Below are 12532 nucleotides of genomic sequence, written 5' to 3'. Positions count from 1 at the left end.
GTTGGTACCATTCAAGTGATGTAGCACATGGAGTTAATTCACCGCTCTTGCAATTTAATCGGTTACAAGAACCACAACTCATTTAAGATTTAACCCATCCTCAATAAGGTCGTTTGCAGTTAGTGGTTGCAAACCACTTCATAAATGTCGCACTCCAATCTTTTTTACTCTGCACCTATGCACATTCTTCGATTTAAACATGTCAAATCACACCACATAACTTATTCTTAGATTTTCTTTATTACTTTCTAGAGAAGTTGAAACATAAACATACTCTATATTCTACAGGATTCGGACATACACAGAATAAAGACTTATGCAATATAAATAGTTTTTTTTACTAACTGAACCCAATTAACTTCACAAGCAAATGTTTATTAAATATAAATTGACTAATAATTGTTTGATTTGTTTCAGAATACCATCAATCAAAATCCAAACCCATTCTACCAAAACCATCAACCCAACATCAAACTTATGGAGCTTTGAGCGACTTTTCCACATCAATTACAAACCTATATCTAACATCAGATTTCAACATACGATCCATTGCAGTGTTTACATAATCCATCGGAATGAGCTCTATATCAGCAGTCACACCATGCTTCGCTGCAAAATCAAGCATTTCTTGAGTCTCTTTCAACCCTCCAATCGCACTCCCACCAACAATTTTCCTCCCTGCATGTCATCGTCAATCAATCCCCTAATCATATCAAACACTACAAACTTTCATACACTAATTACTTACCTGTAATTAAAGAAAATGGAATAAGCTCAAGTGGCTTCTCTGGTGCACCCACAAGAACAAGCTTCCCATGCGGTTTCAGTACACTTAACAATGGAGCAATAGGATGAGTTGCAGAAACCGTATCAATGATCCCATCCAACGAACTCATTGCAGACTGATTCAAAAAAGAAAGAAAAAGATCCATTTATGCGTAATCAAAATCTTGATACACAAGCCAAGAAAAGATAACAAATCTTGACAAATTACCCGCATCTGGTCTTGATCTTTGCTGACTATAAAACGATCAGCTTTAAGTCCTTCAAGTGCTTCTTGCTCTTTCGCAGGAGTGGTGCTGAAAACAGTAACTTCTGCACCAAAAGCTTTCGCCATCTTCACAGCGACATGACCAAGTCCACCAAGGCCAACAACACCAACTTTCATCCCTGGTTTATCTAGTCCGAAGTATCTGAGAGGACTGTAAGTGGTGATTCCGGCACATAGCAGTGGTGCACCTGTATCAAGCGGCAAGTTTTCCGGCCACCGGAGGACGAAGCTCTCATCTGCAACTATGTGATCGGAGTACCCACCGTATGTCTTTGTGCCATCGTGGTAAGGGGAGGCGTAAGTGAGAATCTGTTTTGGGCAGTAGCTTTCGAGATCATTAGCACAGTTGTCGCAAGATCCGCATGATCCCACCAAGCATCCGACTCCGGCATTGTCGCCGACTTTGAATTTCTCAACTTTGCTTCCTACTTCTGTCACAACACCCACAATCTCGTGTCTGCATTCATCGACATGAAGATTATTAAAATTCTTGCAATGATGTTGGTAGAAGAAAGTAGAAGATCGATGTTGAAGAAATTAACGCATAGGTTTTTACGAAATTTTAGTGGAAAATTAAATCGAGAGAAATCGAATAAAGCATACCCGGGAACAACGGGATAACTCGTCAAGCCCCATTCGTTTTTGGCAAAGTGAAGATCAGAATGGCAGATTCCGCAATACAAAATTTTAAGCCTTACGTCCTTTTCGCCTGTAACCCTGTGAATCATGATCAACAAAATCACAATAAAAACCACAAATCGGCTCATGTAGAACAATAATCCTACATTGTTAGCAAATTTATGGATGAACATTGTGTAGTCAAAACATGCATGCATATACCTTCGGGAGAAGGTGAGAGGGGAAAGAACTCCGGAAGTGTCTCTTGCAGCATATCCATAGGCCTTGATTGGGTGCTCTGTCTCTGGAGATTTCGCCATTTTTGAAGCTTTTGGTGTTATGGGAAATGGGTGTGAAGCAGAAGGGTTTATGGGTGGTATAAATAGATAGAGTGGAGTGGCAGAATAAATACAAAATGACAAAGAGGGCATCAAATTCTATAAATTTTCATAAAATGTTACAAAATATTATTTATAATAAATATTTAAAAATTAAAAACTTTTCTTTCATTCAATGAAGAGTTCAATTATCATTGACCTCCTAATATAACATCTCATAATATAGAATTTTATTCATCGAATAACATATAGATTTGCCACTTATTATATTCGTATAATTTTCCATTTAATATATGAAAATTTGTTCTTGTGTTTTTATGTGGTTTTATCATACGTTTCATTGGTTTAGGACATCATTATGGGTGCTTTCTTTCTTGTTTCAATTTCATATCTTTCGTGAACAATCATGTTACATGCATTCAGAAAGGGACAAGTCTTGAGCTTCAACTAAACGATAAAAAGAAATAAAGAGGACAAAGACAAAGACATTAGACATAGGTTACACAAGAACAATCCAGATGGCATGCTTTTGTGGTGATTGTTGGACGGAAAGCACAACAATAAGGTGGTACTTTCTAAATTTCAGTTGATTTATTTATTTATTATGTAAGAAAGTTTAAGAATTTATCTAAGGTGAATAAAAGGTATCTAACTATCTATCATTTCATCTATAAACTTAAGTTGTTATTATGAATAATTTACATTAATGCTTTTAGATTGATTCACATTTTACAAATAACAAATCCATCCCGAACTTTGGCTGTGTATATATTTTTAATGATGTTTAAGGAGTTATTTTCATGATTTATTTTATTTTTATTTATTTATTTAACTTTGGCTGCGTATTTATTTTGTATTTATACGTAACAACCAACAATATTGCAATGGGTCCCACAACAAACTGTGAAAATTGTTTTTGCTTTTTTTTTTGGACATCAAAATGTCTAAAAAGATATTGAAGAAAAATATCATAGTTTATGAATATATTTAGCTATACAATATATAACTATATAAGTGTATTTCGTAATATTTATTTTTTCAACAAAATTAAAATTTCTGAAGGATCTTTTATATCGGATACCTTTAAATTTGAAATTTATTAATTCATATAAGTTGATTGAAAAATTTATGGTTATTTGTGATAAATACGAAAAGATGGTCATTTTATCAAAGTACTCCACCTTTTTTGTTAATTTTTATGATTATCTCGGGAATCAAAATCTATTATAATAATTTATTATATTATTATTTCGCAACATAATATTTTCATCATATTTTCACATGTGGTTTTTTTAAATTAAACTTTTTTCCATGTAAAAGTTTTATGTCTTTTTTTTTCATATTATTAAATTACATATAATATTTAAATATAATAATTTTAATAATAGATTTTTTTTTGAACCGGAAAATTTTATTAAAACATCCAACCTAGCAAGATACTAGGAAGGGGATGGAGCACTTTTATAGTTTACATGATACCACGATTCATTTTTATACACATTTAAAAGGGTTTACATACCAATCCATCCAGCGAAATGTGCATTTAAATCTTCTAATAATAGATGTATATATCAATCTCATTAATGCAACTTTTCTTTTAATTTCAATAATTTTAAATTTAAGCCCAATTATTATTTTGTTTATTTTTCTAAATTAAAAAAAAATGAACAATTCAATTTTAATAATTCAATATCTTATAAAATCAAATTTTTTAAATGCTTAGACTTATATATATATATATATATATATATATATATATATATATATATATATATATATATATATATATATAAACTCGTGCAATATACATGTTTTATAACTAGTTAACAGAGTGTTTGACAAACAAATTTATTGGTTATTAGCTTATAGCTTATTAGCTTATTAACTTATAAGTTAATAAGTTAGAGTAAGGTAACTTATGAAAAAAAAATTGTTTATTAGTGGTTTCCACCGTTATAAGCTATTTTTATCCAAATCTTTTTTTAGCATAAAATGGTATAGAACTGCTAATAAGCTAATAAACTTCTTAAATAAGATTAGCCAAACACCACTTAACATTATACAAAACATTTACAATATCAAAAGATGTTAGGAGTGAACTTTATTTCCGAAGAGTATAGATATGTTTAAAATGGAATTAACTTAATAGAGTTTAAATATTAATAAATACTAGGTGTGTGACCCATGTATTATACGGGTTAATTAATATATAAAATGTCATTTGGAAAGATAATTTAAAATAACCACAAAATAACATGTAAAAAAATGAATGAGTGTAATATATGGCAAAAAAAATTATTTATTAGCGCGTGTATATATATATATATATATATATATATATATATATATATATATATATACACGCTAATAAATATATTTTTTTTGTCATATGTTACACTCTCATTTATTTTTCTTACATGTTATTTTTTGGTTCTTTAAATTATCTTTCCAAATGACATTATATATATATATATATATATATATATATATATATATATATATATATATATATATATATATATATATATATATATATACACACACATATATATTAAGCTCGAAAATCTAAATAGAGTTAACTTTTATATTTTACAAAACTTCAAATTTTACGATTGTTTGCGACATTTTTTTTAAAACAATAATTTTATAATTTATTATTAAGAGTTGTTATTTTAGAATTTCTTTTTTAAAAACGATAAATTTTATACAAACTCAACTTGACATGATATTCCTATATAAATAATTTGATTTACCCTAAAAGTTTCAAAAAAAACAAAACCATGTTTAAAGAAAACAGGTAATTTAAAAAATTGCAATAACATAACTATTGATAAACTAAAAAAATTAAATAAATAATAGTTAAAACTTTTTTTACTAATAAGTTTTTTACCAATGATAAAAAATCACATAAATAATAGATAATTGAACATTTCACATATACATCTAACTAATTTCTAATTAAACATGTTTCAAAAAATAACATTTAAGGATCTAAATTATAGTTTATTAACTCAAATATGTTATCATCTAACAAAAAAAAAAAAATGCAACTTATTATTATTTATTAGTAAATGGATTTATAAATTCAAATTCCCATCAATTGATAGACAATTTTTTCCATTTATTATATTTAATACTTTACATATATAAATATTAGTATTATGTGACATTTTAATTTATGAAAAATGAAAAAAAAAACTCATAAATTGACATTTGTATATTATTTATTCAGAAATATCATAAATGACATGTATCAAAACTCATGAGAAAGTGACATGTGACAAACAAATCTTGATTTATTAGAATATATACGGTTTAAAATAAATATATTAATTTTTTTAGATTGAAGCGAGATAGTAGTTTTCCATTTAATGTTTATATTGACCAATATGACCTTAATAATATATACATGAAACTTTAATAAATCATGTATAATTTTTTTTATTTAGTATTATTTTTAGTTTGTTATAGTAAATTATATTTAAAACTATTTTGTTTTGTTATTTTTCAGATTTAATCATGACAATCATTATTTCCAACTTTGGGGTACATTGCAAAATATTTTTTGATAAAGAAACACTAATGTTTGATATATGAAATGTTTTGAAATGAAAGTGTGAAATGATTTTGGAAAGAATATTTTGAAAGAATGCTTTGAATGTAAGAATGTTTTTGAAAACAAAGAACATTTTGGAAGATCGAATGTTTGGAAAATGTGTTTGAAATGTGTTAAAATATAGATGCTTTACTTTTGAAATGAGTATTTGATACTACTGTATAAAATACGTTAAACATGAAAAGAACATGAAAGTACTGAAAAGAAATGGAAAGTAATGAAGAGAATTGGAAATAATCGGAAATTAATGAAATGAATATATTGTTCGAGTCATGATGTCACCGTAACGGGATATAAAGGAATCTATCGGGGTGACACCTCCCCTTCGCGGGATAGATGTGATGAGTTTTGGTCATAAGACATCCTATGTGCTCATACAAACCCTAATGCTTGGATCTAGGTTTCTCTATTATACATGCAAGCTATCCAAGACTATAAACCCTAATTCTAGCATTCAAGTAATCATATTAACATGAGAATAGGTTTAAGATGTTACCTTGATTGTTATGTAGCAATAACAATCCCAAATCTCCTTGTATTGACTTTAGAAAGCTTAGAGTCACAAATGTCACTCCTCTAATGGTTCACAAACACCATAAGCAAGAGGATGAAGAGGAGAGAGGATGGAGGCTGCCCAAAAACGTCTACAAACCCTAGAGGAGTCTTAGCCACGTTTTTGGTCCTTTAGGGATCTATATATAGTGAGGCTATTAGGGTTATCTAACAAGGAAACCCTAATTTGGATGCTTAAGCCCTAAGCAACCCATAGACTCCTTTAATTAAGGCATTGGACGAAATTGCAATTATCTTATAATTACAATTCCAGTCCCTTAAGTTTAATTAATCTCTTTTAGTCACAAAACTAATTACCAATTAATTATTGACTAATATTAATCAAACAATATGATTTCTCCTTTAATATATCATTCTCATAATATATTAATAAATCATATTTAATCCTTTCTCTCCATAATTCATCCTATCAAGTTGCTTTGGTGAAGGCAACCCAAAAGGACCATGCACCATCGAGTCAAGTACATACCAAAATAGTTATGGACTTAGACACTAATCCAACAGTCTCCCACTTTGATAAGTCTAATAACTATTATGCGTATGACTTCAGATCCTGATCTGCAATCGTAGCTTTCTAAAGCCGTTGTCAACTCTGATCCTATCAGATACGCGTGTCCTTTAGATAAGGGATCATATATTCCTCCATTCTAGATATCATATGAGATATGATTTCAAATCATTCTCTTTGTACTATATCTCGATTCCCGATTTATGACGACTGACTAATTGAACAAATCAAATTAGCCCTAGCCCGGCCGAGCATTTACGTTTGTCATCACAAAATCATCGAGGGGCCCAAAGATATCGCTTTTATCCTACTTTGGATAAAAGGAACGGATAAACTTTGATACAATGCTTGCTTGTACTCACTCACCGAATCACACACAATAATATGTTTCATAACACCAAGTTACTAGTGCGTTTACATATTATCAATGTGCAACCGATTTGCAAGATACAACTCACACATCTCAATTTCAAGAATATAAGATGTTATCGTCTCACCAATCATTCGTGATACAGTTCATGGAATGATACAAGTGAGCGTGGGTTTAATCCAATGCTCAAATTCATATTCATAAGCACTCACGAACGTTGCAGCAAACATTTGCTTATGTCTAATACTCTTTTAGACAATCCACACACCAATTCATGACAGTCTTCATTCATACCTACTTCCAACATATGAACGACTGTGGCCCGTTGGAATAATTCGATTATTCTTAATAAACTCAATTATTCTGGAAGTCAAAACATGCAAAGTGAAACACAATAATAATACTAATCCCATATGGCCTCAAACCTTTGAGTATAAATAAAACTCCTTTTATTTATCACCATATCGATTACTCATTATTTGTCGTTTCGGGTAATCAACTTCTTACTTGAATTACTACACTTGTCCCATGCTCTTAGCATGCACACAATGTTTACCTATGGTTCTTACTTTTGTGAAATAGATCAAATTGAACACATTTCCAACCATTCTCATTTCACAACTCCAAATCCCTTTTCATAAGTGTAAGAATATCAAATACTTGTCACTTATAGAATATGCTAGATTCTAACACTTTATGCAATGATCCTTTTCGTAATGTCACTGCACGAAAGTCACAAAGACTATTGCCAATGATATTACAAAGTCCTCTATCGGAGATTGTTACAAGACAATTCCTTAGATATGATGTCTCTCACTCAAAGTACATTCCTTTGAACATCCTTTTGCATAAAAGTTTCTAATCTAGACATAGATTTTTCAATATTCAATTCCCAATATGGATATGCTTCCATATTTTCCATATGACAACTTATTCTTAATAGGGTCTTATCTATTCGTAATAATGTCGATATTGTCCATCCAATATGGAAACATTTCCATATGTTTCATATGACAACTTATTCTTAATAGAATCTTTTCTATTCATAATAATGTCGATATGGTCCATCCAATACCATGCTTCTAACTACTCACAAGCGACCAATCCTCGTCAAACTTTGGATTGTCCTTTGATAGTTGTTTAATTATTTTAGTCAAAACCAATTCTAGTCCCTTTTCCCTCTAAATGCGCTCGACATTTGGAAAATTTTAGAATGGTCAAACATTAAAGCATTTGCAATCGATCCTATACCCGAAGCGTATGTGATACGATGCATAATGTTTTATTTGCTATGTTCTCAAAATTCGAATTGTGAAGAGGAATGCCGTAATCATAATCGGAATTTTAAGAACACACTATGTACCCTTGACTAAATTTATTAACATTTCTCAACCTAATCCTTTAGATTTGAAATGAAGCATAATATTCTCTCCCTTGATTATAGCAAAACAACTTTACAACCCTTACGACTTTGCAAGGTATAACTCTTGTTTTCTATAATTAATATTGCCAACTTGCAATACGTGCCTTAATAATCATACAATCATAAATTTTATGCTACCACTATCATGATTATTATAAACATAACACCTATGCTCCCACTAGCTTTTACATGTATTCAGAAACAGCTTAACTTTCAGAAAAACAATGCTTATTGAATTTCTTAAGTTCATGTTTCTAATACTTAGTTCTTTGATAATCTTTTATCAAGGCTTCTTGAACTTATAAACCTTTGCCTTAGATAGTTCATATGTGTGTCTAAACAATTGCCAAACCTCACAATTCAAATTATGGAAAGGGATACCGTAACCATGATCGAATTCAAGAATGCAATTTTACAATCACTATCTTCTTAAAATCTTTCTTAGTGAAAGCATTTCCTCACAATCATTTTCATGAAGGAGGAAATCTTATGACACTTAGATTTAAACGGTGTATGTATTCCTATCCATGTGAATTTGTTAAAACCAAAGTTTACGATAAATTCAAACTCATATGGATCGAACTTTCTTAATCTCGATTTCTTGCCTTATGGTAGCACAGCTGCCCACCATGTCTTCCAAGTAGTTAAGCAGCTCAACTTTTCTTATCAATGTACTTTTCATTGATCAAGGTCCTTGCCTTTTATGCATTCAAATGAGAACTCATAGGACTCACATGCATAATTAACTCAATTGGAATGGTACAGAAACAAAATAACGTCAACACGATATGTTGTAAACCTCAACTCGTGTGCTAGTGATGATCGATAAGGTCTATTTGATTTGTTCTTGAAACCTTTCAAGACCAATAAGACTCCCACTGACTCCTTGACATATAAGATTCTCTTGTCAATAACCATTTCTTGACAAACAATTATTCAAGAGTTAGTGTAGCTTTTATAAAAAAACTTCATAAATTGGTCCTAGTTGGTCTTTGTCTTATCCAAGACATCACAACTTTCCGCATTTGATGAATGTTATAAACCTTCTTAATACTTATCACTCAATGTCACAATCTTAACTCTAAGACTTGTTTTTGGAACGAAGTATGATTGACTTCTTGATTTAACCATTTCTTCAATTCTTAGTTCCTCTTCTTAGACATACAATTGTACTAAGACTCACTTAGAGGATCAATTGAGATATGGTTCTTAATCATTAAGACCTATCATAAAGCATAAAAGCTACTCTCCCTTCTTCTTAGAATGGAAAAACTTTTATCTTTCTGCCTACTTGATTCTTCTTATTCGTTCTGCTATTGATTTAAACTTTTTCAATCAATTCAGAATTACACTTAATCTTGTAAGTATAATCATATTTACTAAACCTTTAGTAAATCATGACAAATATCTTTGTTACTCTTATGGTGGACTTGATGAACACGCAACTTTGTGTATTCGATCTCCTAGTCCTTCACTCGACACTTTGTCAATGAATTAGTCTAATTTCCAAATATGAAATTTCTCATTCATCGTGCAACCAAGTTGCATGATTCCAAGTTTCTGTCCAATTGAAACTTGGGCGATGAGAAACTTTCCCTATTTGGTAAACTCTCGACTTTCCATAAATAACATAATAAGAACCAAATCCATTATTGCTAATAATAGAAACATTCAAACATCATTTTTTCATATACGCCATTGCAAGTATAAATAAATAATATAAAATCAAAATTTATTTTATTACGGAAAGATTCTGTCCTTACAATGCAATTCATTGAAAAACTATGCTGATACATCTTTCTTAGCAATCTAATTCTAACTCTAAGTAGTAGCTCAAGAATCTAGTCTTCGAGAAATGCGATCGAAATCCATTCCTTCACGGTTAGATTCTTCTCACTTCTTCCCTTAAGCTTCCTTTCTTTTCTTCGATCCTACAAAACATCAATTGTAATCTTATCACATTATGTATTAAGAATCTAGAATAGAAGCTTAAAAGAGTTAGTTAATGGATTTTACCTATATTAGAGCCATACGTTTCGACTCTCCCATCTCTTAGATCTCTTAGGTAAATGGGGCAGCTTCGTCTCCAATGCCCTTTCTCTTGGCAATAAAAGCAAATTGACTCTTTTGGAACATGACATGGAACTACTTCAGACATTGCCTTTCTCTTATGATCAAACTTTTCGATCATAACATGTCTTTCGTTGCCATTGTCTATATCCATAGAGGTCTTGAAGGTAGATTCACCAATCAACTTTGCTTTTCTATTGCGCCAAACCATTGTTGATTCAGCAACAATAAGCATATAGGTGAGATCTATAAGGGTTACGTCGCAGCTCATCATATATTACTCTCTTACGAACTCACTATATGAATTTGGAAGTGACTGAAAAACCCAATCAACCGCCATTTTCTCACAGACAACGGATCCCAACATTCTTAACCTATCAATGTGTGACTTCATCCCTAGGGCGTGTGCACACACCGACTTTCCTTCTTTATGCTTACTTGCCAAAAGGGCTTAAGTGATTTTCAACTTTTCAAGCCTTTGAACTTGTGGGTTAGGGAGAACAATCGGAGGAGGTGGAGGGAGTGAAGCATGATTTCTTGTTCCTCGATCAAATCGTGGAATACCATCTTCATGTGGAATGCTTGTTTTAAGGGATTTGGGAAGACCATAGTTGTCGAACTTTGACATCTACAAAACGGGAGAAACAAATTCAAGTTAGTTGATTGATAAAGTCCTTAGTAAATCACCCAAATGAGATACTAAGGCAAGAACCCAATACAATATGCTACAACCTAGAAAAGGGATGTCGTAATCTAGTTGCAGAACATTTGAAGGTAAGTGAATGACGATTCACTAATTTCCACCATGAAAAACGAAAAAGAAATTTAAGTTTTAAATCTATGAAAACTCCTAGATCCTTTGAGATTCATTGAACATTTCAATGGCATGTTTAAATCTCGATATGCCCCTCTTGTTTGTGACTGGGATGCCGAGGATCACAAAGCGGGTGTGAATAACCATGCAAACTTACATGGTGCGCTCATATGTTACAGTCACCTATTCGATGTGCCGGTAAACCACACACGCTCCACCGAACTATGACAAACATTGAGTCACCCTTTGCTACCTTTGCTTAGAACCATTTAGTGTGCTGGTAAACCACACACGCTCCACTAACGTCTTCGCAAGGGCACAAAGTGTAATTTCATGGAATTGCATCAATTCACTTTGCCTAAGTAATTAAGATTGGGAATTTGAAAAACATTTAGTTACTTTAGTAATTCATTATACTTATAATGGAAGGTTTTGTCCTATCCTACCCGTTCGGCTAAAGACTCTCCACTAGTCAAGAGTGCGGTGGGTAAGAGTGGATACCTATTCAATCGCCATTTTATAGACAATTTCCTTAAACACCCCTTATAGAACAGCTTCGTGAATGAGGCATAATAACGGTAAGACTGACTTTTACTCATACATATATATAATGTTAGACTTTTAATGTTATATATAGTATAGGGTATATTTTAAACTTTTAAAATACTAGGTGGTCAAATTTAATAATTATACCTTTAATTCAATTAAAATGTAAGCCAAAAATTTTATGGATTTATTAAACCTCTTTTAATTATACACCTTAATTAATTAATAAAACCATAAGGGTGTGATTTGAACTTTTTCAAAACAATACTAGGGTTTTACAATTTAACATTCCTAATTAAACTTTTAATCAAATTTTAAATTCCAAAACTTGAGGGCAAGTTTTGAAACATTTCAAACCATAAGGGTTTAGAATTTAAATATACATCAAAATTAAACCATTTAATCAAAATTTAAATTTCAAAACTTGAGGGCAAGTTTTGAAACCTTTTTCAAAACATTAGGGTTTCAACTATTTAAATTTCAAAACAACAAAACTTTTGGGTTCAAATTTAAACTATAAAACCTAAAGGGGAAAATATGAAACTTTTCATAACACAACGATCAAATAACAAATAATCTAAATTAACAAGTAATCACATAATTAT

The 12532-nt window shown here is 31.0% G+C and overlaps 1 protein-coding gene across 1 annotated transcript; it reads right to left on the bottom strand.

Annotated features, from left to right (window-relative positions):
- Positions 1-314: 314 nt before the first annotated feature.
- Positions 315-2050, bottom strand: LOC111883478 (8-hydroxygeraniol dehydrogenase). Its single transcript, XM_023879803.3, has 5 exons — positions 1892-2050; positions 1655-1768; positions 995-1508; positions 749-902; positions 315-678 (listed from the first exon to the last, which is right to left on the bottom strand). Exons 1-5 carry the CDS (start codon positions 1987-1989, stop codon positions 476-478), a joined length of 1083 nt encoding a protein of 360 aa, XP_023735571.1. The 5' UTR covers positions 1990-2050; the 3' UTR covers positions 315-475.
- Positions 2051-12532: the final 10482 nt, after the last annotated feature.

The sequence above is a fragment of the Lactuca sativa genome, chromosome 2, assembly GCF_002870075.4.
Source record: "Lactuca sativa cultivar Salinas chromosome 2, Lsat_Salinas_v11, whole genome shotgun sequence".
Taxonomy (NCBI): Eukaryota; Viridiplantae; Streptophyta; class Magnoliopsida; order Asterales; family Asteraceae; genus Lactuca; species Lactuca sativa.
Note: the sequence above shows the minus strand (reverse complement) of the source record. Positions and strands in the feature narration are given on the sequence as shown.